This window comes from Gopherus evgoodei, chromosome 6 (assembly GCF_007399415.2).
Source record: "Gopherus evgoodei ecotype Sinaloan lineage chromosome 6, rGopEvg1_v1.p, whole genome shotgun sequence".
NCBI classification, from domain to species: Eukaryota; Metazoa; Chordata; order Testudines; family Testudinidae; genus Gopherus; species Gopherus evgoodei.
In genome coordinates this window covers 131,085,613-131,112,017 of record NC_044327.1, presented here as the reverse complement: position 1 = coordinate 131,112,017, position 26,405 = coordinate 131,085,613, and the positions used below count along the sequence as shown (strand labels likewise).

At 44.6% G+C, this 26,405-nt stretch overlaps 1 protein-coding gene across 2 annotated transcripts in view; it reads right to left on the bottom strand.

Moving 5' to 3' along the window:
- Window positions 1–26,405, bottom strand: part of TPGS2 (tubulin polyglutamylase complex subunit 2) — a 57,127-nt gene that overhangs the window by 25,707 nt on the left and 5,015 nt on the right. For both annotated transcript variants that reach the window (XM_030566685.1, XM_030566683.1), the window contains exons 2-6: window positions 17,041–17,120; window positions 8,783–8,870; window positions 4,909–5,040; window positions 3,074–3,187; window positions 102–262 (exon numbers count right to left, since the gene is read on the bottom strand). In XM_030566685.1, the coding sequence (XP_030422545.1) occupies window positions 102–262; window positions 3,074–3,187; window positions 4,909–5,040; window positions 8,783–8,870; window positions 17,041–17,120 (575 nt within the window). The remainder of the gene's footprint in view (window positions 1–101; window positions 263–3,073; window positions 3,188–4,908; window positions 5,041–8,782; window positions 8,871–17,040; window positions 17,121–26,405) is intronic.

The window sequence follows — 26,405 nt, the reverse complement described above, 5'->3', positions numbered from 1 at the left end:
GAATTGCCGCCGCTGCGGAAACGCACCTGTTGCCCCAAGGGCACATGGACTGCCCCCGCCGCCCGCAGCGGCAATTCAAAGTAAAGCTCCTGCTCGCCTACCTTAGCCTGAGGGCTGACACCGTAGCTCGTAAAGGCATACTGCCATTGCGGGAGACCCAGGTGGGTGATCAGCAGTCGGTAGTAGGCAGTGAAGGTGTCGGTGAGGAAATGCCAGTACAGAGCTCTGTCCAGAAACCATATCTCAGTGTCTGGGGTGACAACTGGAATTGAAACAAAGGAACATGTGCAAAAAGGGCAGCATAGTTTTGAAGTTGAAGGATGAGAAGAATCATAGAAGATTAGGGTTAGAAGAGACCTCAGGAGTCATCTAGTCCAACCCCAAAGCAAAACCAACACCAACTAAATCATCCCAGCCAGGGCTTTGTCAAGCTGGGCCTTAAAAACATCTAAGGATAGAGATTCTACCACCTCCCAAGGTAACCCATTCCAGTGCTTCACCACGCTCCTAGTGAAAAAGTGTTTCCTAATATCCAACCTACACCTCCCTCACTGCAACTTGAGACCATTGCTTCTTGTTCTGTCATCTGCCACCACTGAGAACAGCCGAGCTCTATCCTCTTTGGAACTGCCCTTCAGGTAGTTGAAGGCTGCTATCAAATCTCCCGTCATTCCTCTCTTCTGCAGACTAAATAAGCCCAGTTCCCTCAGCCTCTTCTCATAAGTCATGTGCTCCAGCCCCCTAATCATTTTCATTGCCCCCCGCTGGACTCTCTCCAATTTGTCCACATCCTTCTGTAGTGGGGGGCCCAAAACTGGATGCAATACTCCAGAGGGGAATAATCACCTCCCTCGATCTGCAAGCAATGCTCCTACTAATGCAGCCCAATATGCTGTTAGCCTTCTTGGCAACAAGGGCACATTGTTGACTCATATCCAGCTTCTCCTCCACTGTAATCCCCAGGTCCTTTTCTGCAGAGTTCCCAACTGAGGTCAACTGGAGACATGCAGTGGTGTTGTGTTACTTCTGATGTTGTAAAGGATGGCTTTTCCAAAGGGGTAGGACCTAGAACCAATGTATCATGAGGAGGCAGCATGGTCTAGTGGTTATAGCTTGGGACCCAAAAATTGATTTCTAGGTTCCATTCCCAGCTCTGCTACTGATTCAGTGTATGCTCATCAACTAGTCCCTGTGCCTGTTTCCCTATCTGCAGCATGGGTATAATAATAATTATTGGCCAGAGTTTGAGACACAACGTGAGTAGTGTACATGGAGTTCCTTGGATGAAAGGCACAAGCTCAAAGCACCATTATTGCACATCTTTATCTGCTGCTCCCCCTCAGGGGAAAATGCTGATGAATGAGACTAAATGGAGTTGTCCTCACCAGGATTGCTGAGCATAGGCTGAGTTTCAAAGGGACCATTCAGTGGGGTTTGTATTGCCAACAGAATCCTGCTTTGCAGAGGATTTTCTTCCTCTTCAGAGCAATCACACTTTTCTAGAAGCAACAGCCTCCAAACAGTGTAAAATCTAAATGACACAGGATCACATTAGCGCCGTGACTCCAGATTGCTTACTTAGCCGTCTCACTAGTGTAAATCTGCCTAGAACCTTTGGGTCCTTGCCTGCGTCCACTTCCCCACGTTGCTGGGTTAGGGGATGACTCCTGTTCCTCACTCCCAGGCAGTGCTCAAGCTGGATCATTACTACTTTCATGTCTGCCTCCTAGAAATCAGAGGAGAGGTTTCTCTCTTGGGCCCATCTGGGAAACTTCCAACTAGTCACCACTTGACAACTTAGGGTGTTTTTATTAGGAACTGGTATATTAATAGAGGGGTGAGTGAATGTGTGAGTGACAGAGAGAAACCAAGGTTAAATAGACACACCGCAGATAACTACTGCTAAAAATCTCTCAGAGAGCCATGTACTTCACCATTCCCCCGAGGAGACCATCACCTGCACCCGGGCTGCAGGATATTGTCTTGGTCCTATAGCTTGGAAGTCTGGCTGGTGTTTGCAACTCTTCCAGGTGTCTGTGACAGGATCCATCTATACTACACACCACTGATGGCAGCATGTAATGTACGTGTAGGTAAAAGCTACTGTGAAAAGCAGGCTGTGTCCACACTGCGGTATGCAGCTACACATTACAGTGAAAGGCTCTGGTTGGGAGGAGACTATGGGGAAAAGCATCAGTAGCTCCCTGCTGCTGGAGCCTTTCACTGCGGTGAGGAAAAGGGTTAGGCGGGGGGGAAAGGCTGCCTTCCCCCTGCCCAGAGCCTCCCCGCTCCGCCCAGAGGGGAAAGGCTTCAGCAGCAGGGAAGCAGTGGGACACTACTCTGCTGAAAATAGCAGAGCGTCTGGGAGGCTCGGCTTGGGTGAGTGGAGAACATGTAGGGTATGTATTCGAATAATACCCATGCCCTGCAGGTGTGTCTGCATTCTATTCATCTGAGCCTGCCTCACTGGCTCCACTGCTATTTATACGCATGTGAGGGGGGACACGCGGGCGTGTACCCTACATGCCTCTGAAAGAAGGGTGCAGTGTAGATGCATCCGCAGACAGCTCTTTACCAGCTCAGCTCACATCTCTCTCGCTCTGTGGTGTGTCCTTTGTTAAGGTCTGCTAATAGGCCCATTGCCAAGATAGTTTCTAATTAGCACTGGGAGACACTGCATCAAAGCACAGGGTCTGAATCCAATTCAGTGGCTTCAAGTTCTCTGTGTTCTCTCCTTTCTGTCTCTAAGGAATGCTAAGTCTACCATCACATCCACACATGAGTAACTTTACAGCTAGGAGTGACCCTACTGAACCTTCTGGGGCTACTCACGTGTGTAAATGTTTGCAGGATCAGGGAGCTAGCCCAGTGCCTTTCCCCTCTCTGTATGCAAATATTTTAGGCAGGTAGAAAAAGCATGGAGGTTACAATGTGGACTCGTCTGTTCAATACTAAGGGGGAAATCCTGGCTCCAAGGGTTCACCCAAAATGGCACATAAGTTCAGAAGAGTAAGCACTATCCAAACACAGCCATTTATCATGACTGGGTAACTGTACTCTTTTCAGTCTTTACCTGGTTTGGTGTGCTTATAAACAAGGCAAACTTTCCCGTTCCCATTGCATGGGTCTAATTCAAATATCAGGCTACGAGAGTCAAAGTGAGGCTTTTCTGGCTGGTCTTCATTACCTTTAAAAAGAAACAAAATCACATTACAACATTTCTGGCTAGATCTTCCCTGGCCAAGTTTGCAAAGAGGCCTGAAAAAGCTATGCTTGCATCTTTTACATGTAGAGCTGTTGACATGCACTGCGCGTGCACACATGGGTGCAGGAGTTTGTACAAATACAGCTCTTGCATGCACAAACTCATGCATATGGAACACTTATGGGTGCCATTGTAGAGGCGTGTTTGAAAAGCTGGCCCATAACTTGGCTTGGAAGGATTCATTTTTATTTGGTAAATTAACAGTTATTAATTCTTACAATAAATCAAAATATTGTCAGAAACTGAAATATAGAGCGAGAAAGTTCAAAACAATTGAATGAAAAGATACCATGAGCAGTAATTTTAGTTCTATGACAATCACTATGTTCTAGTTCTGCTCATACATAAACACCCCCAGAGACCCCCTGAAGTAGTAATTTCATGCTTGCATGTAAATTCACCTGCAGTTCACAGAACTTAGATGTTCATCAATCTTATTGCCAATCGAGATATCCATTCTCAGAAACTAGGGCTTAAGGTTGTTTATAACTGGTGCTTCACTATGTATTCTACAAGTATTTAAACCTTAGAAAACCAGCTTACATGGAAATAATAGCTCAGCTGGATCATTGTGGAATAGCTGTTTTAAAATCTTTGCTATAATTATTCACACAGAACCCTGCTTATTTAGTAAAATGTTAAAAAAGCAACAACAGCCAAAACCTCACCAAAAAACCCCAACACAATTAACTATTAGGGTTTTCATGACAATCTCATAAGTAAGTTGGGATCAGTCAAGACAAATACACTGTTTAAAAAGGACAATGGAATTTTTCCTGCAATAAAAGAAAATAGATATAAATTGTTAGAATCTGCAGCTCCCCACTGAAGTTAAAGGGAGAGCTCCTTTGGGGACATAATCTGCTCTTGCATGTGCTAGGCAAATTGAGTGGAGTTGCATGTTGGTAATGAGAACAGAATCTGGCCCATTTGATTTCAGTAGCAAGAGGATCAGGATTCCCTGACAAGCAGAGAATCCAGTCAGGTTTGGAAGGAGCAAGTGCTACAGAAATCAAATAGCAATTTGTTAAGTTTTATTATTTTTCTGCAAAGAGCCACCGTTATACCATATCCTGTTAGACTGCAAGCTGGTAGAGGAAGGGAATGGATCTTTTTATTTGCCAAATGCCTAACACATCCAGATGCATCTTCCACTGCTGCTTCTTGTTTCAATGCTTTTTCCAGTGACATTTCCAGCTCTGAAGAGCTGCATTCAAAGTCAGTGTATCCAATAGGCCTATCCATCACCACGACAATTATTGCCAGCGGTGTTGATATTATACTGTAAATGTACATGCTCTTTCCAAGTTGAATGAAAAGAGGAGGCCCCAGCTAACAATTTAAGACAAGGAAAAACAAAGGATAGGGAGCAGTTTGGTTGAGAAAGGTGTGGAGACAACACAGGTGAGGAGGTGGTGTTAATGATGCTTGGTGGACCCTAAGTATCCAGTCCGTTCCTTTTCTGGAGCAGCACAAGTTGGGTCTTGTTAAGAGTGACCTGTGATTTCTCTACCTGAGCTAGCAAAGTGCAGCTTGGCCTGTTATGCAGAAATGCAGCTTATCCCTATACATCAGAAAAAAGGAGGAAAAGCACATTCTGACACTTGGGTGTACCATCATAGGTGCCATCAAGAGGACAATACCTTCCTCATCCATATCATCTTCCAGGTCAGCGAGAGTTGGTGCATTGGGTAGAGCGTACGCCGACGATCCACCAAGGCGACTTAGCTTAGAGATGCTGTTAATCACCATGGAGCCCAGTGGCATGGGGTTATCTGCAATGCACAGTGACAAGAGTGATTATTAATACACCCCAATGACAGGAGAGCAGAGGAGGTCTTTTCTTTTTGTCCAACCCCTAACCTTTCACAAAATACATAGAAATGGGCATTGCAGCAGGCCTGCAGGTTTGACAGATGTAGGCTCTGGTGGAGCAAAGCTGAGTGCACCTCAGAGAGATCACCAAGTCAGCAGCTGCCTCTCATTTGCTGCGAGAAAGCTCCAGCTTAGGCCTTGGTGCTGACTGCAGCTATAGCAGTCTGGAAGAGGGCAAGAGGAAGTGTTAGTCAGGTAATAAAGAGTTAACCTGTTCAGGGCTCTGTGGATCACTACACCTTGAATTCCACTTGAACTACGCAGCAGGCAGAGCACATGCTGGGGAAGTGTGTTCTTCATGTGACACTCCATTTCACAAGGAGATCAGCGCATTCTGCATGCACCAGCTGAAGCTAGCAGTCTCCAGCTGGAGTGCCCTGCAAGAACCCGACTTTGAGGTGGCAAAGGCCTGGATAACTGTGGTCAGGTGACTGCTTGTCATGGTATACTTCCCCACTCTGAACTTTAGCGCCCAAAAGATGGGGTACCAGCATGAATTCCTCTAAGCTCAATTACCATCTTAGTACTTGTAGCGCTGCCACCAACCAGGAATTCCAGTGCCTGGTACACTCTGGTCCCCCAAAACCTTGCCCGGGGACCCCCAAGACCCAGACCCTCTGGATCTTAACACAAGGAAAGTAAACCCTTTCCCTCACCGTTGCTTCTCCCAGGCTTCCCCTCCCTGGGTTACCCTAGAAGATCACTGTGATTCAAACTCCTTGAATCTTAAAACAGAGAGGAAAATCCACCTTCCCCCCTCCTTCTCTCTTCCCCTCCCAGACTCTCCCTGAGAGAGACAGTAATCCTAACACAGAGAGAAAATTAACCTCTCTCTCTCCCTTCCCTCCTTTCTCCCCACCAATTTCCTGGCGGATCCAGACCCCGTCCCCTGGGGTCTCGCCAGAATAAAAAAACAATCAGGTTCTTTAACAAGAAACTTTAATTAAAGAGAGAAATACAGTAAAAATTATCTTTGTAAATATAAAATGGAATAGGTACAGGGTCTTTCATCTATAGACACTGGGAATACCCTCCCAGCCTAAGTATACAAGTACAAATTAAAATCCTTCCAGCCAAATACACATTTGCACTCCTTCCAGCCAAGTACACATTTGCAAATAAAGAAAACAAACATAAGCCTAACTCGCCTTATCACCTAGTACTTACTATTTTGAATCTATAAGAACCTGTATCAGGGAGACTGGAGAGAAATCTGGTTGCACATCTGGTCACTCTCAGAACCCAGAGAGAACAACCATCAAAATCTAACAGCACACACACAAACTTCCCTCCTTCAAGATTTGAAAGTATCCTGTCCCCTGATTGGTCCTCTGGTCAGGTGACAGCCAGGCTCACTGAACTTAACCCTCTACAGGCAAAAGAGACATGAAGTACTTCTATTCTATTAACCCTTGACTATCTGTTTATGACACTGCTTCAGAGTGAAAGTCTCTCCCTGTTCCTGCTAGGCCAAGATGGAAGAAAGGGGACCCAGTTCTGCTATCACTTACACTGGAGTAACTCCACTGAAGTCAACGGAGTTAAACTGTTGTGAGATCAGAACAAGGCTCAAGGTTTGTACCTGCTAGCACAGAAATCTGTGGTACAGCTTCCACCGATCTCAACGGGAGTAGGATCAGGCCCTTCATTTAAATATTGTTAATTGTTAAAGTGCCCCACTATCACAATGGTAGCTAGGGCTCTCATCCCCCGGCCACAGTTACTGCGTGTTGTGTGACCTCTGCAAAGTTCCTTGACCACATTCTGATTTCCATCTGGTTTGACAGAATCAGAACAGTGTAAAAAGCAGGAAGCCAACTGAAGACCAGATTCATAGATTCATAGATTCTAGGACTGAAAGGGACCTTGAGAGGTCATCAAGTCCAGTCCCCTGCCCTCATGGCAGGACAAATACTGTCTAGACCATCCCTAATAGACATTTATCTAACCTACTCTTAAATATCTCCAGAGATGGAGATTCCACAACCTTCCTAGGCATTTTATTCCAGCGTTTAACCACCCTGACAGTTAGGAACTTTTTCCTAATATCTAACCTAAACCTCCCTTGCTGCAGTTTAAGCCCATTGCTTCTTGTTGTATCCTTAGAGACTAAGGTGAACAAGTTTTCTCCCTCCTCCTGATGACACCCTTTTAGATACCTGAAAACTGCTATCATGTCCCCTCTCAGTCTTCTCTTTTCCAAACTAAACAAACCCAATTCCTTCAGCCTTCCTTCATAGGTCATGTTCTCAAGACCTTTAATCATTCTTGTTGCTCTTCTCTGGACCCTCTCCAGTTTCTCCACATCTTTCTTGAAATGCAGCACCCAGAACTGAACACAATACTCCAGCTGAGGCCTAACCAGCGCAGAGTAGAGTGGAAGAATGACTTCTCGTGTCTTGTTTACAACACACCTGTTAATGCATCCCAGAATCACGTTTGCTTTTTTTGCAACAGCATCACACTGTTGACTCATATTTAGCTTGTGGTCCACTATAACCCCTAGATCCCTTTCTGCCGTACTCCTTCCTAGACAGTCTCTTCCCACTCTGTATGTGTGAAACTGATTGTTTCTTCCTAAGTGGAGCACTTTGCATTTATCTTTATTGAACTTCATCCTGTTTACCTCAGACCATTTCTCCAATTTGTCCAGGTCATTTTGAATTATGACTCTGTCCTCCAAAGCAGTTGCAATCCCTCCCAGTTTGGTATCATCTGCAAACTTAATAAGTGTACTTTCTATGCCAATATCTACGTCATTGATGAAGATATTGAACAGAGCCGGTCCCAAAACAGACCCCTGTGGAACCCCACTTGTTATACCTTTCCAGCAGGATTGGGAACCATTAATAACTAGTCTTTGAGAATGGTTATCCAGCCAGTTATGCACCCACCTTATAGTAGCCCCATCTAAATTGTATTTGCCTAGTTTATTGATAAGAATATCATGCGAGACCATATCAAATGCCTTACTAAAGTCTAGGTATATCACATCCACCGCTTCTCCCTTATCCACAAGACTCGTTATCCTATCAAAAAAAGCTATCAGATTGGTTTGACAAGATTTGTTCTTTACAAATCCATGCTGGCTATTCCCTCTGATGTTCCTTCTGAGCTGAGTACGACAAAATTTGCAGATTGAAGTCAAACTTATGCACTCATCCATTTGATGACTGACGGGCATATCTGGATTTGGACAGTACATACTGGCATTTAGGTAATCAAAACTAGATCTGATCCTAGCAAGTGCTCAGCACACAAAGTTCCCACATGGGAATCCTGCATGTGCCTGGATCGCAGGCTTAAGCCCAATGTATCATGCACAGAAATTCAGGTTGTGTTCATCTTTTATCACTGGGGCCTTCCTTGTGTTGGCTTTTGATTCCACGCAGCACTTTGTACTTCCTTGTTAATTAAAGGGTCATTTTCTACCTTAGTGATTGAATTATCCAACAACAACTGGCTAAACCCAGCAAAACAAAGGGCATAGTGGTTATTTTTCCTTCAAAATAATTTCGCTTCTGTGCTGGGAGGATTCGGTTAAGCAGTGATCAAATTAAGAGGAAGGGACTGTAGCTGCCACAGGGAAGGCACAGAAAGAATGGACATTTTAACCTAAAGGAAAAAAACAGACAGACTTACCATCAAACTTAACACTCCAGGTCATGTGGAAGCCATCACTCATTAGGTAGAAATTCTTTAAATCCTCTGGCAATACACAGGAGTTTTTCTGTAATCACAAATGCTCTTAAATGTTATTAAAGGAAAGAGGTACAGCATGCTCTGATCCAGATAATTGACTGATTGTTGAGACAGGAACATTTGCCACCCAATATCTTACTGAGCCCCAACACAACTCAAATCACACAACTGGAGAGATGCTTTCAAGTTTCTTGGATCTGTTTCCCAACACAGTTATTTGATCTAAAGGCATCTCTGGGAAAATTTCATGCAATTGGTTTACCAATTTAGCGATCACTAGCTACAGGGATATTTTAGGAGTGTCGCACAATTTTCATGACATGGCACCTTGTGTAATGAATTCACACTCCCAAATCACAGACCCAAGGTCATCAGCTAATCTACACACACAGCTTCGTCAGGGACAGCGCTTTGCCACCACTGAAACCAAACCAACCAACCAACCTCTTCCATTTGAGCTACAGGACCTGCAGTGGTATTAGGACTTCTCTCTTTCATGGACTTTCAATCACTAAAGTGTGATAGGCACATGCACGCAAATAGGTATGACATACCATCCAGTAGCATACACGTATGCTCAATGCAGGCACTATGCTCTGTGAGAAGTGTGGGATTGGGCCCTTAGACAGTAAATTCAACTCATATTTTAGTTCCCAATACTAACTGCATAACGAATTTGAAAACCAGAAGGGAATCACATCAGGAGACAGTTTTAATGAGCCAAGGAAAGATGCTGCATGAAGCTACTTACCATCACTAGAGCCCTGCATATCCATGTATATCCACATCCGCGGACCATTTTTGCGGATACTGGATTGGATGTGGACGTGGACACAACCACACAGGGCTCTACTCACCTACAGTGCCTGCCATGCAGCATCTGGCTTGGGCAGCCTGGGTGGGGGGTGCAGCATGCTCGGGGCTGGAGGCCAGTAGGTAGGTGGCAGACTGGAGTTAGGGTCGTCCAGTACCTGCTCACCGCACTGCTTCCTGTCCAGCAGTTTGGGCCCCTTGGGCAATGCCAGCATCCCCACCATGGTCTGGACTGGCAGCACTGGCCACACTCCCGGTCCGCTGGCTCCTGGGCAGAGGGACCTGTCCCCGGCCGCAGGGATTGGAGTGGGCAGGGCCCTGGTGCCTCACCCCTCCGCCCCACTGTGATGCAACATGCACTGCTGCTACTGTTGTTCATGAGCACGTGGGAGTAGCATGCGACGTGATGCCCCTGTGACGGGTTGGATCATAGAAACCACCTTGGGGACTGTCACCTGATGTGCTGAGACTATCCCCGAGCCAGTTTTCTCTGCCAGCTTGGGACTTCAGTGCCCTGCCTGGTTTGAGCCAGACACGCTAGCCTGCTACAAATGCAAACCCAGGTCTGAACCATGTCTGCCAAAAACTGCAGGCTTATCTGAAAACAGTTTAAGAAGTGTTCCCGTCTCCAACACTCAGGTACTCAACTCCCAGTCCAAACTTCAAATAAATCCATTTTACCTTGTATAAAGGATAAACTCATAAATTGTTCGCCCTCTATAAACACTGATACAGAGATATGCACAGCTGTTTGTCCCCCCCCCCAGGTATTAATACATACTCTGGGTTAATTAATAAATAAAAAGTGATTTTATTAAATACAGAAAGTAGGATTTAAGTGGTTCCAAGTAATAACAGACAGAACAAAGTGAATTACCAGGCAAAACAAAATAAAACACGCAAGTTTAAGCCTAATACAGCAAGAAAGGGATTACAGATGAAATCTCATCCTCAGAGGTGTTCCAGTAAGCTTCTTTTACTGACTAGCCTCCTTCTAATTTGGGTCCAGCAATCACTCACACCCCTGTGGTTACCGTCCTCTGTTCCAGTTTCTTTCAGGTATCCTTTGGGGGTGGAGAGGCTCTCTCTCGAGCCAGCTGAAGACAAAATGGAGGGTTTTCCAGGAGCTTAAATAGACTCTCTCTTGTGAGTGGAAACCTCTTCTTCTCTCTTATGCAGAATCCAGCTGCAAGATGGAGTTTTGGAGTCACATGGGCAAGTCACAGACTCAGAAGACTCAGAACTTTACAGGCCAAGCCACATTCCCAGGAAAGCTCAGATGTGGATTGGCGTCTCTCAAAGTTCATTGCTGGCCAAGTACTTCCATGTACTTGAATAACCCCTTCACACTATGTTGATCAAATCTGCCTCAGGTGCTTTCTACAGAAAACACTTTAAATACAAGCATAGAGCCAATGCTCATAACTTTAGATATCAAAATGATACATGCATACGAATAGGATGAATACATGCGGTAGAACATAACCTTTGCAAAGATATGTAACATGGCATATGTAGCATAAAGCATATTCCAGCTATGTCATTTATATTCATAAGCATATTTCTATAAAGCATTACGGGGTGCAACGTCACCACCCCTTCTCCTCAAGACCCTGCCCTCCCATTCATCTCTGCTCCCCCCAGCCCTTGTGAGACGGCTTGCTGCTGCGGGTGCGGATACACATAAAAGACGGCTAGCAGATCGCAGGTCAGAAGCATGTTGATTCTGGTGGATGCGGATCCACATTTTTGTATCCGTGCAGGGCTCCAACTATCACTACTCTTCATATCAAATTATTTCCCTGAAACAATAAACAAACTTTTTTTCCAAACTAGAATGTATGTTTACAGTATCACCAACTGCAAACATTCCTGCATCACGAGTCAGGCCCCCAAATCATGAGATTTTTAAAGATTATATGCTGGAGGTTCTTTTTATGTGCCTTCTGGTTTATCAAACTTTCGGGTCATGTTTTCAAGGTTTTCTCTATACTGTGAGGTGGTCCCTTCAGAGCAGGACGCTCATCGATGATGCAGTATGGGGACTGGTCCTGCTTTGAGCAGGGGGTTGGACTAGGTGACCTCCTGAGGTCCCTTCCAAGCCTCATATTCTATGCTAAGTGTTATGTAGCAGAGCACTGCAAGCTGCAGGACTGTCAATCTGGTATGTTTTCAGAGCACCAAATGCTTTTTAGAAAGAAAAACGTTTGGATTTATGTGAAAGGAAATTAAAAACCACAAGCAAATATTTAGTATCCAAAACCCATAAAACAAGGATAAATATCCGATACCTTGTATTTATCTAACCTAAAGCAAATTTAGCCACTCCTTTGCTACACTCATTTTGTGCTGTTTTCCCATCTCCACACCACAGTCCATGCCATCCATGGGCTCTGAGATGGGGCTGGGGATGAAGAATTTGAGGTATAGGAGGGTGCTCTGGGCTGGCATCAAGGGGTTTAGAGGGCGGGAAGGGGATCAGGATTGGGGCAGAGGGTTGGGGTGTGGGGAGAGGCTCAGGGGTGCAGGCTCGGGGTGGCACTTACCTCAAGCGGCTCCTGGAAGCAGTGGCATGTCCCTTCTCTGATTCCTACATGGAGGTGCGGCCAAGTGGCCCTGCACACTGCCCCATCTGCAGACACCGCCCCTGCAGCTCCCATTGGAGTGCCAGAGGGGGCCACTACAGCAGGGCCATTGAAGCACATAGAAGCTAGAGGGGGGCCATACCACGGCTTCCAGCAGCTGTGTGGAGTGGACCCTGACTCTGCCTCCTGGCTGGAGCGGGGCCATGCGGCTGCTTCCGCAAGCTGCATGGAGCAGCTCCTGACTCTGTTCTCCAGTGGAGCGCTGGAGCGGGGCAAGCCCCGCTTTCCAGTGGGAGCTCAAGGGCTGGCTTAAAATGGCTAGTGGGCGGGATCCGGCCCACGGGCCGTAGTTTGCCCACCCCTGTTCTAGAAGAATACTAAACTTTAAATGCTTTAAATTCTCCAAAAGCCTGTAACAAATGTACCCTTGTTTTGCAGACTGTTTTCAAAGCTAAATTTTTGTAATTTCACACTGCAGTGTTCAGAAGTTCTAACTTCATAACTCTAGTTGCAAGGGCAAGGACTTGGATTAAAACAACGAAGGAGGCTGGATGTCTGGAGATGATTGATGTGCTACAAAGCCTCACCAGAATACAAGTATTTACATGCTACATTCCATCGATTTAAAACACCTGTTTAATCATTTAATCTTGTTTTTCTATTAATAAACTTTTACACGTGAACAGCTCCATTGACTTCAATGGAATTACTCTCCTGAGAGAGACAAGAATCAGGACTCTGGTGATGAACCGTCTATTCATGGAAGGAGATAAGAGATTTCTGGATAGACCTGCTGCCTTAAGCCCTCCTCTTCCAGGAGGACATATCAATTGACATCTCTGTTTCCAGTCACATTCTCCCTCTTTTTACCTTCATTTTAGGAACTTCCTCAGCTAACACCCTTTCATTGCCTTCTCCAGAGGATGGGTCTGAAGACAAGTTGCTGTGCCAGAGTAGAACGTGGTCCCATTTGGGATCTTGGATATCGTCCAATGTTTTCCATGAGGGTGAGAGAAGGCTGGCTGATCTGTCAAGTTACCTTCAGTCAGAAGGGTCTGTGATTTTAAACAGTGTCTTCTTAGAGCAGAGGTCAGATAAGCCCAAATGATATGCCCAAAACTGCTTACCCTCAGCCTCTTCAACCAGCTGCATGCACCCTGCTCATCTGGTGCTTTCCAGAGTTGCAATCACCAGCCTCATAAAGTACAAAACCAAGATGCCCAATATTTGATGCGATTTTAATTTCTTTTGTTTATTGTCCATGATATCCCCAAATTACCTAGAAATAACACGTTTGATGCATGTGTCCTTCTGGGGTGGTGGGGAACTCTATCAGCTGGTAAGGTTATGTTGTCCAACATGTGTTGATTCCCACATAAAAAAGATGATTTTACATAAGGCAGTTAACTCATAATAATAATAGAATAGCCCCTTATTGGGAACAATCCCATAGATGTTAATAGAAATTAAATCCATAAGGTTCTACAAACACCACTCTAAACACAAAAAGGCACAGAGCTCACTGCATGTGAGACCTGAGCGAGGGGTGAAGGAGATGTATATAATTTTTTATGGCTCTCTAACATTGGAGATGGCCACAGGCCAATTTGTCTCTCCATATAAGTTACTACCACTTCAGGGCTGGTCTAACTCAGCTGCTGAAGGCTCCAGAACTCGTCTGGCAGCAGGGAATATCCCCAGAGCAGAGATGTTCCAGTCATGTCCTCCATGCTCTATGCAGGGGGAATTCTCAGGTGGATGTGTTTGCCAGCTTTACAACCCCTTTGCATTAGCAAAGCAGCACACATGGGTTGCAGCAGGCCTCAGTCTCAGACCCATTAAGAACAGCATTTATAAATAGCAGAGACAGAACTGTGCATCTGATTTTATCAGGAGATTATAAAACCGTATAGAAGAGAGTGCACTGGAGAACAATCCACTTTCTTTTGGGCTTTTGAACCAAATGCCTCTCGGAACTCCCTAAGCACGTCCTCTGCTGTGTCCCTTTCTGAGGCACTACACACTTCCCTGTGTGCTTGTCCTGCTTTGCAGGCTGGCATGGATCTACTGCTCTGCCTGTCCTCACCCTTCTTTGGGGCAGTCCAGAGAGAGTAGTCCTTGTGCTTCCTGGAGACCAAGGGCTGCAATGTGCCTAGCTCTTAGGTAGGTTCCCTGGCCCTATCCTGCCCTATATCACGCCCTTCCCCATTCCCTCTTTCCCACCCCACCTGCCTTCCCTCAGCCTTAGCTATGGAGCTATGATTGAGTGGGCTCATATTCAAAGGCTTTGTTATTTTAGTGACCTATAACTCAAAACTACTTGACCAACTTTCTTCAAGATTTGCAGAAAAAATTTCCTTGATGTTTAGAATGCAGTTAAATTTCAGGACAAACCATTTTTCTTAGCCTACGTTATAGAGGGAGTTAAAAACAGGGATTGTAAAGGAACCTTGTTACAACTTTACTATAGAGAAAATATTAATCTACAGTGGATTGTTTCCCCACCACTAAACTGGTGAACAGTGCCACCTAGTGGCTGTGGAAACACAATGAATGTAAAAAGAATGAGGTGTACTTATGGCACCTTAGGCCTGGTCCACACTACAGCGTTAAATCGATTTAACGCTGTACCCGTCCACACTACAAGGCACTTAAAATCGATTTTAAGGGGTCTTAAAATCGATTTCTGTACTCCTGCTCAACGAGAGGAGTAACCCTAAAATCGATATTACTATATCGATTTAGGGTTAGTGTGGGCGGAAATCGAAGTTATTGGTCCCATTCTTTTACTGAGCTACCCAGAGTGCACCGCTCCAGAAATCGATGGTAGCCTGGGACCATGGACGCACACCACCGAAGTAATGTGCCCTAGTGTGGACGCGTAAAATCGATTTTATAAAACCTGTTTTATAAAATCAATTTTATTAATTTCGATTTTACTCTGTAGTGTGGACGTGGCCTTAGAGACCAATTCATTTATTTGAGCATAAGCTTTCGTGGGCTAAAACCCACTTCACTGGATGATTAATACAAGGTTGATGCGGCTTCCATAAGTTAACTCATAGCTCTATCCTGGCTTTTTTGGTGGGCGTAGATAAGTGAGGTCTGGTGCTACGCTGTAAACGGTGATTGCGAGAGATATTTTTCTGTAATGCTTAGGAAGAGATAGGTGGAGGGGTAGCCTACAAGGTAAATTGGGTTATTTGTATGTAGAAATTAAAGAAGTTAAATCTGCATAGATGTTACTCCCGGGGGAATTCTGCCCCATTGCGCACATGCAAAATTCACCAATTTTGTTTTTTCTCCACAGAAAATACATTCTGCTGGAGAGGCGCTGCAGTTATGCCTTTCTCCCACCAGGGACTGCTGTGGTGCCAGAACAGAGGCAGCTGGCACACTGGCTACAGCAGTCAGCAGCTGGTAGGGAGGATGACAGGCTGCATTCCTCACAGTGCCCTGCCCTGGGGGCCAAGTGAGGAGCCATGGCGATATGGGTGGATAGATAGAGTGTGGCACATGGGGCTCCTGAGAGTGGGGGTCACGTAGACTGGGATTCAGAAGGGCTCGTGGGTGGGCAGACTGGAGCGGGGGCTGAATAGGAATGGGGGTGCAGGGCCACACGAGGACACATTGGGTGCAGGGACACATAGGAGAGGGGGGTGGCGGAATACATGGGGACAGGGGAGTAGGGCTGTCTGAGTGGAAGTGCAGGGACACATGAGGACAGGGGCAGATGTGCCTGACTGAATGAGAGAGGCTAGGGGTCCGTCAGGGTCTGCATGGGGGAGACTCCCCAACTCCCTAACAATCCCTTCCCCCCCTCCAAAAAAAACTGTTCCCTACTTCTCCAACCCACACCCAACAGCGCTAAAGGTTCACTCCCAGGCTCCTTCCCAGCAATTACTTCCCTCTCCCTCAACTCCACTGCTACCCCTGACTACCCCAAGCCTTTACACTGCCTTTGAGGGGTGTGGGAAATATGTTTCTGAATTGCAGATTAAATGAATTATTACTTAAAAGTTCTGTATTAATATGCTTAGTAAGGAATCCATTTGTCAAAAAAACATTTTCTGAATCTTTTTTGTTGTCTGCATTGTTCCAGGCATACTTGTGGACATATTTTGAAACAAAATTTGACAAATAAAGTATGCAGAATTTTGCTGAATTTTAAAATATTCTGCGCATTTTAATTTTTTTGGCACAGAATTACCCTAGGAGTAGCATGTGTGCATCAGTGTTTTAGATTTATGGTTGGAGTGGAGATATGGGAAGTAGAAGGTAGGTAGTTGAGGTTGAGAAGGGAAACCGATGAGTGGGGTGTAGGTGGGAGCACTGAATGACTTGATTGTACTACAAGCCTCTCTTTAATGGCCATAAAGAGCTTGGTTTAATGTCTCATCTGAAAGACAACGCCTCAAGCAACACAGTGGCCCCTAACACCATGCTGGAGCTTGGTTTCAGGGTTGATGCAGAAGAATGACAACCACCTACTGAGTCACCATCCCTACTCTCTGCAGCACTCAAGTGTCCCTTAGAGGGCTCCCATCTGAATGCATCAGTGGCCTGTTTGTTTTGTGAGATCCAACAACACTGCAATTGCAGGTGGTATGGCTGGAAGCCAGAGTACTACCTGAAAAGGAGACAGCATTGCTCCAATATGCGTCACAAACCTCAGTCTCTCTTACCTATGGGCTGAGCTGTATGTGAAATGTGGTAGCTCTGTTCAGTATCCTGCATGCATGCATAGCCTGTTGCATAGTCAGAAAAACCCCGTTACAGTGCTGTAATGAAACTACCCACCTGCTCCCAGGAAACAATAGAGTGACGTTCAGCTGGCTCCTTTTCCACAAATGTCACCTCATCGACTCCTGGAGAAGCTTCTATAAAACAAAAAGTAGAGCATGAGCACACCTTGCAGACGTGACACCAAGTGCTACAAGCTGTCTGGTTTTGTAAGCTAAGCTGATGTGAAGTTAAAGGGGAGACCTCTAACGAATACTGGGAGTAGGTGGTGATCTTGTGTCAGTACTGAGCCAATGCTCTGGCATTAGGGGGCACGGTGCTGCTGAAGATACCATCCTTTCACTGAGACGCATTAAAGACAAGGACCAGGAGCTTGATTCAAAAGACCCCATGGAAATTTCCATAAAAGCAGAGGTTCAGCACTAGTGTCCAGGCCAAACTCTCAAAGTCAGGTAATTATATTTTGCCTCTCTAAACATGCCCTGTAGTTTTAGTTGGAGAAAGTATTTTTTGCTTGACTTGAGATGTTGTGCAGTGCTGCCATGATGTGTTAAAACTGCCGTGTTCCACTTCAGAGGTGGATGCACTTCAGTGGTTAAGTGATTCTTTTAAGTGTTAAAAGACTAAGGTTCAGGAGTTGCAAGTGGCTCTTTAATGTGTCTCCCCCAGCTGTTTGCAGGACGTGATAATCAAATCACACAGTGTTCAAGTATTACCCAATCTAAGTTATTAACCAAACAGGGTGCCGAACACGGGCCCATAACAGGGAATTTTAAGAGGGACTTGGAAGGGGGCGAGGTACAACTTCCAGTCTTTAAAACCTTTAAAAACTTAACTATAATCAAAACTTCTTGACTTAAACAAAAACCCTTTCATTAACCCTGGTAACTGTAGGAGAGAATGCAAGCAGAAGCCCAGCAGCAGAGTGGAGGCTATCCTGTTTATTGCGCTCTGTGTAGCATGTATGATTACTTGCCCTGTGAAAGTATTGCATATGTGTGCATTCCATGCAAGGCGCTCCTGGCCCTCAGAGACCACGTACGGGCTTTGGAGGCCAGGGGGTGGACCTGGAGGAGCTAAGGAAGGCAGAGAGGTATGTTGATGAGGCTTTCCGGGACACTGTAGATTTGTTCTGCCTCCAGTCAGACAGCCCCTGCGCTGTTGAGGAGGATAAAAGGCCCAGGGAAGCAGAGCAATCAACGGGAGCAGAGGGAAACTTTCATGTAGTTGGGACCCTCCTTCCAGATGATGATGGGGTATCCTCTTGCACGGAGGTTACCTCTCCGGGGGAGGGAACTCCAGTCATTAGGAAAAGGCAGATGTTAATAATGGGAGATTCAATCATTAGAAACATAGATAGCTGGGCATGTGATGACCAGGAAAACCATATGGTGACGTGCCTGCCTGGTGCAAAGGTTGTGGATCTCTCGAGGCATCTAGATAGACTTATGTGTAGTGCTGGGGAGGAGCTGGTGATCGTGGTAGATGTAGGTACCAATGACATAGGGTAGGGTAGGAGGGACGTCCTGGAGGCCAAATTTAGGCTGCTAGGAAAGAGACTGAAATCCAGGACCTCTGTGGTGACGTTCTCAGAAATGCTTCTAGATCCACGCACAGGGCCAGAAAGGCAGGCAGAGCTTTAGAGTCTCAATGCGTGGATGAGATGATGGTGCAAGGAGGAGGGGTTTAGATTTAAGAGGAAATGGGGAAAATTTTGGGAGAGCGGAAGCCTATACAGGAGAGATGGGCTCCACCTAAACCAAAGTGGATCCAGACTGCTGGCACTAAACATTAAAAAGGTTCCAGAGCACTTTTTAAACTAAGAGATGGGGGAAAGCTGACTGCTGCAGAGGAGCTTGTGGATCGGACAGAGACTTCTCTTAGAGGAGAGTCTATTGATAGAGATTCTCTAGATTTTGGTCAGGAGGAGAGGATAGAAGAGGATAAAATATGGGCCAGATCAGATGAGACACATTCACATAAAAAGGAATCTGACATGTCAGAAAAGGGCAGACAAATTAACAGTGACAAGTTTTTAAAGTGCTTGTACGCAAATGCTAGAAGTCTAAATAGTAAGATGGGAGAACTAGAGTGCCCCGTGTTAGAAGAGGATATTGATATAATAGGCATCACAGAAACCTGGTGGAGTGATGACAATCAATGGGACACAATCATTCTGGGGTACAAAATATATTGGAAGGACAGAACAGGTTGTGTGTGGGGCAGGGGGGATTAGTGGCACTATATGTGAAAGAAAATGTAGACTCAGATGAAGCAAAAAATCTTAAATGAATCCACATGGTCCATAGAATCTCTATGGATAGTAATTTCATGCTCTAATAAGAATATAAAGTTAGGGAACTATTATCGACCACCTGACCAGGACAGTGATAGTGAAAACAAAATGCTCAGGGAGATTAGAGAGGCTATCAAAATAAAGAACTCAATAATAGTCGGGGATTTCAATTATCCCCATATGTACATGTCACCTCAGGATGAAACGGCAGAGATAAAATTTCTCGATATTTTAAATGACTGCTTCCTGGAGCAGCTGGTACAGGAACCCACAAGGGGAGAGGCATTTCTTGATTTAGTCTTGAGTGGAGCGCAGGATCTGGTCCAAGCGGTAACTATAACAGGACCGCTTGGAAATACTGACCATAATCTAACAATGTTTAACATTCCTGTGGTGGGAAGAACACTTCAGCAGCCCAACACTGACATTTAATTTCAGAAAGGGGAACTATGCAAAAATGAGCTGCATGGACACTTTGAAAAGACATTATAATAGAAGCCCAACTTAAATGTATACCCCAAACTAAAAAAAAAAAAACAAAAACCACAGTAAAAGAACTAAAACAGAGCCACTGTGGCTTAACAGCCATGTAAAAGAAGTATTGAGAGATAAAAAGGCATCTTTTAAAAAGTGAAAGTTAAATCCTAGTGAGGTGAATAGAAAGGAACATAAACGCTGCCAAATTAAGTGTAAAAATGTAGTAAGAAATGCCAAAAAGAAGGTTGAAGAACAGCTAGTCAAAAACTAAAAAAGTAATAACAAAACGTTTTTTAAATACATCAGAAACAACCAGTGAGACCCCTGGACAATTGAGATACAAAAGGAGCACTTAAAGACGATAAAGTCATTGCAGAGAAACTAAATGAATTATTTGCTTCAATGTTCACAGCTGAGGACGTTAGAAAGATTCCCACACCTGAGTCATCCTTTGTAGGTGACAAATCAGAGGAATTGTCACAGATTGAAGTGTCACTAAGGAGTTTTTGGAATTCATTGATAAACTTAACAGTAACAAGTCACCAGGACCAGATGGCATTCACCCAAGAGTTCTGAAAGAACACAAATGTGAAGTTGCGGAACTATTAACTATGGTTTGTATCCTGTCCTTTAAATCAGCTTCTGTATCCAGTGACTGGAAGTTAGCTAATGTAACACCAATATTTAAAAAGGGCTCCAGGGGTGATCCTGGCAATTACAGACCAGTAAGTCTAATGTCAGTACCGGGCAAATTAGCTGAAACAATAGTAAAGAATAAAATTGTCAGGCACATAGAAGAACATAAATTGTTGGGTAAAAGTCAACATGGTTTCTGTAATGTGAAATCGTCTTACTAATCTATTAGAGTTCTTTGAAGGGGTCAACAAACATGTGGACGTAGGGGATCCAGTGGACACAGTCTACTTAGATTTCCAGAAAGCCTTTGACAAGGTCCCTCATCAAAGGCTCTTATCCCATGACATCTTAATTTACATAAGAGGGAAGGTCCTTTCATGGATTGAGAACTGGTTAAAAGAAGGGAACAAAGGATAGGAATAAATGGTAAATTTTCAGAATGGAGAGGGGCAACTAGTGGTGTTCCCCAAGGGTCAGTCCTAGGACTAATCCTATTCAACTGATTCCTAAATGATCTGGAGAAAGGGGTAAACAGTGAGGTGGCAAAGTTTTCAGATGATACTAAACTGCTCAAGATAGTTAAGACCAAAGCAGACCATGAAGAACTTCAGAAAGATCTCACAAAACTAAATGATTGGACAAGAAAATGGTAAATGAAATTTAATGTGGATAAATGTAAAGTAATGCACATTGGAAAAAATAACTGCAACTATACATACAATATGATGAGGGCTAATATAGCTACAACTAATCAGGAAAGAGATCTTGGAGTGATCATGGATAGTTCTCTGAAGACATCCATGCAGTGTGCCGTGGTGGTCAAAAAAGGAAAACAGGATGTTAGAAATCATTAAAAAAGGGACAAAGAATAAGTCAGAGAATATATTGATTGCTGTTATATAAATCCATGGTACGCCCGCATCTTGAATACTGCGTACAGATGTGGTCTCCTCATCTCAAAAAAGATACACTGGCATTAGAAAAGGTTCAGAGAAGGGCAACTAAAATGATTAGGGGTTTGGAACGGTCCCATATGAGGAGAGATTAAAGGGCTAGGACTTTTCAGCTTGGAAAAGAGGAGACTAAGGGGCTTATGACAGAGGTATATAAAATCATGAGTGGTGTGAAGAAAGTGAATATGGAAAAGTTATTTACTTGTTCCCATAATACAAGAACTAGGGGCCACCAAATGAAATTAATGGGCAGCAGGTTTGAAACAAATAAAAGGAAGTTCTTCTTCACGCAGCGCACAGTCAACTTGTGGAACTCCTTGCCCAAGGAGGTTGTGAATGCTAGGACTATAACAGAGTTTAAAAGACAAATAGATAAATTCATGGAGGCTAAGTCCATTAATGGCTATTAGCCAGGATGGGTAAGGAATGGTGTCCCTAGCCCCTGTCTGTCATGGGGTGGAGATGGATGGCAGGAGAGAGATCACTTGATCATTACCCGTTGGGTTCACTCCATCTGGGGCACCTGGCATTGGCCACTGTTGGTAGACAGGATACGGGGCTGGATGGACCTTTGGTCTGACCCAGTATGGCCATTCTTATGTTCTTAGGGTGCGTTTACTCTTTAACCAATTGTAGTTGATTAAAATATTAATACTTGGTCAGTCGTTTTGCTGTGAGAATAATACATATATGTAAAAACTAAATACTTTCCTTTTAATATGAATATACATAGTAAATGAAACAATGAATTCACAGCACTGTGGCTCTTTTGGGTAATGGTGATCGATAATTTGGCTCCTGAACTTCTGAGGTCTGAGTATCACTGAGTTAAGTGATTATTTTATGAATGTAGGATCTGATCATGCAAAGAGGTTTGCTTGAGAAGACCCTTAGTCCTCTTTGGGATCCCAGTGGGACTCCAGGCTGGTCTACTTGCAGCAAAAGGTCCATAATTATTGGGCTCCTTTGGACTGAAGGGTACAGTATAAATGTAAGATACAATATCTACAGAGTGCCATCACTGGGGCTGAGAGTCTGTGGAACCTTTTCCCTTGCATTTATTCAGATTACTATTTTAATAATTAAAGGCTTCATTCAAAGCTGACTGAAATCAATGAAAAATTCTCACTGATTTAAATTGCTTTGCATCAGTTCTAAAAAGACCGCTTACCTGCTACAGGAATTAAAAACACAGTACACAAAGGTAAATTGTCACTTTGAAAACTGGCTCTGGTGTAAAAGGAAAAAATATTGGCTCCCAAAGCAGTCAATAACATTACAATCACTTTATGACAACACACAACACAGTGTGCTAGACAGGAAAGGCACCAAATAACTCTGGTCAAATTTCTTTCCCCAGTACTGAGTGATTTGTTCTAACACGGGGGTGGGCAAACTTTTTGGCCCAAGGGCCACATCGGGGAATAGAAATTGTATGGTGGGCCATGAATACTCACAACATTGGGGTTGGGGTGCGGGCTCTGGAGTGGGGCTGGGGATAAGAGGTTTGGGGTGCAGGAGGGTGCTCCAAGCTGGCATCGAGGGGCTCGGAGGGCAATAGGAAGATCATGGCTGGGGAAGGGGGTTGGGGCATGGAGAGAGGGTCAGGGAGTGCACGCACCGAGCAGTGCTTACCTCAAGTGGCTCCCAGAAGCAGTGGCATGTTCCCTTCTCTGGCTCCTACACGGGGGCACGGCCAGGGAGCTCTGCATGCTGCCCCATCTTCAGGCACCGCCCCTGTGGAGCCTGTTGCAGCATGTAGGAGCTGGAGTAGGGACATGTCACAACTTCTGGGAGCTGCGTGGTGCGTCCCCGACCCAGCTGGAGCCCTGCCGAGCGATGTGGTCCGGCCCTGACCCAGCACCCCGGCTGGAGCCCTGCCGAGCCGCGTGGTGTGGCCCCGACCCAGCACCCCGGCTGGAGCCCTGCCGAGCCGCGAGGTGTGGCTCGCGGGCCGGCTTAAAATAGCTCATGGGCTGGATCTGGCCTGCGGCCTGTAGTTTGCCCACCCTTATTCTAACAGGTGGGTCACCCAGAGTTTTTCTATCACTTTGACAGTGGCAGTCAATATAAGGAAGTTTGACTTCTGTTCAGAGTTGCTAGTCAGAAGAGTTTGCGCTACCTTACCTGATGCTTTCAAGGACAACATATATACAGCAATAACTCTAATCTGAAGTGGTATATTCCATATTCATGGATACATCCTGGACATAAACATTAGCTGTATGGAAAAAAGATATGGAGACTGACTATGGACCTAATCCTGAGGGCTTTTTTTGTTGGAGAGTTACATTTTTTTGGGGGTGTTTGCACCATTGAAGTTCATTCGCTCTGGCCAGTGCAGGGCCGCTGCCTCCAGAAGACTTTCTGCCCCTTTGCCCAGTTTCTTTTTAAATAGTTATGTGTGTGTGTGTGTGTGAAGTTAGTGCTTGCTAGATATACGTCCTCTAAATGGGGATTCTATCCTGCATTTGAAGGGGTGATATGTAGAACCTATGATCTGACAAGCCTTTTCCATCTAAGTTCTGCATGTCTTATAACAAGTTCACAGATCATATTAATGGAATAATTGTTATTTCTATGATTAAAGAAAACAGCGGGAACATTTAATTCATCTTGCACAAAGGCTCAACTGGGATGGTGGAAGATTCAATGTTGTATCAGTCACAAGAAGATGTAAAGTGATGAATGAACTGCAAGTTCTAAAGGAGTCTGTACCAAATCCAAGATTAAAAGGAAAAGAAACTGTATCTTAAAAACATGAATGTTATATTAAAAATATCCTATGGGTAAACTGAAAAGCACACTTAACAGATGTGCATAAGTATGGATGGGAGCAACATTAAACATGGAGAAGAAAAAAAAATCTGCCATGGACACCTTCTTGGAATCCAGATGGAAGAAATCAACAGGGCTACCACGTTAGGCTAATGATATAGATAAAGCTAAACAAATCCAGGAGAGAAGTCTCCCACTTAAATATTCTGAATCAGGATCACAATTATCTCTTCCATTTATTTCGCACCTTTCACCTGGAAGGTTCCCAAATCACTCTACAAACTTTATAAGAGAGACTTGATCTAATGGTCTGAGCACAAGGTTGGGAGTTGGGAATTCCCATACTATAAATTACAATTCTTGCTCTGTTACTGATTCCCCCTCTAGCCTTTGTCAAGTTACAAGTTCTCAGTAAAATGGGGTGAATAATGAAGTTCTTTCCTCACGGGGTGTTGTAGGTATTCAAGTGTGGTTCGGCGCTGAAAAGTGACTGTAAAAACCACATCGGGGTTCCACATTTTCAAATCAAGCGTGTTTAGTTTACAAGTAAGAAAATGGACAGTTTAGTTAGGTTCTTTCTAACTGCCATCCCTGAAAATGCTTTGGAGAATGAATCAAGGATGTTTCCTTCCAAGTGTCACCACCAGGCATATAGTTTCTGCAGGCTACAGTAGGCCCTGAGTGACAGGTGTGAAACCCCACTGCCCTCAAATTATAACCCCTGTAACACCTGTGAAAACTCACAGTCTTCAGCAGGTTTCAACAGAGATTGGAGCTTAGTATGCAATTCTGTATAGGAGACACAAAAAGGGAGAATTTGTAAAATGGAGACCACAGCGTTTACCTGAGTAAGCTCCCCCAGACAGTATGTGCAAGCGTGCCTAGTTTTAAGGAAATACAACCACCTTCCCCACAATAAAAATGTTCCACTAACTCAGTGGCTCTCAAACTTTTTTACTGGTGACCTCTTTGAGTGCAACCTCCCCCGTATAAATTAAAAACACTTTTTTATATACTTAACACCATTATAACTGCTGGAGGCAAAGTGGGGTTTAGGTTGACAGCTCGCAATCCCTGATGTAATAACCTCGTGACCCCCTGAGGGGTCTCAACCCCCAGTTTGAGAACTCTTGCACTAACTCTACAGAGGTAAAAGGCTCATCGCTGCTCTTGTGCCATTTTATGCAGAATAATCATCTGTGACTTTTATGAGCCCTTCAGAGGGTGAAGGAAAACCAAAAGAACAAGACACTTTGTATTGTTCCGAGCCCCTGAATAAGGCATCTTCAGAATTCAAGTATCCTTTGTTATCTGAAGGTTGACTACAAAAGGTATATAACACAAACTCTCTATAGGAAAAAAAAATAGGATTGTCTTGTTAAATTGTTGCAATTTTAGCATTCAGCAAAGGAACCACATTAAAATCTTGAAAGTGTGGAAAAAGTAGCACTACACTGCTTATGACAACACAAATTAGAGACAAGTACAAAGAGAAGAGGGGAAGATCTATTCCCTAGAACTAGGAATGACTTTCAGAATGAAAGAACTAGACGGTTTAGAGGTGGAGTAGAGAAGCCTCTGCTGGGATCAAGAGTGCCATTGCAGTCAACCCCTCAACCCGCACCCGGATCCCCCACTGAGCTGTCCGCACCCAGATTGCCCCACACAGAACTCTCTCAACCGACACCCACATCCCCCCACACTAAGCCCCCTGGGATCCTGCCTTTCTGAGCCTGCCTGCCCATACCTGGTGCACTTGGCACAGAGGGGCAGGGCCCTGGGGTGTTTCTAGGACAGGCCCGGTCCTTGCGCTGTGTCAGGGTTCTGTGCAGCCTCATTGCTGAATCTGTGTCCGGCGGTGGGGGGAGCGGGGAGCTGCACTGTGATCTCCCACCTCTGTGCAGCCAGTGGCCTGTGCTTCCCAATGCCATGCGAGCCTCCACATTTATTTGAGAAATAAAATTTGCAGAATTTTAAAATATTGTGCATAGAATTTTTAAATTTTTGGTGCAGAATACCCTCACAAGTAATCGGATTTAGTCACCAATTAGACATGATGTGATCTGACAAGGAAAAATTTCCGGAGGAGTGAGTATACTAGACAGCTGCTGAGAGTTACCACAACAATTACTCATGAGAGATACATGTCAGAATCATGTATATCTCATATGAGAAAGAAAGTTAAGGAAAAAAACCAACCCCTCTAACCTCAGTTCTGTGCACTTTCTCCAGTACTTCTAACCCCAAGCTTTCAAAAACTGAAATTTTAAACCAATCATATA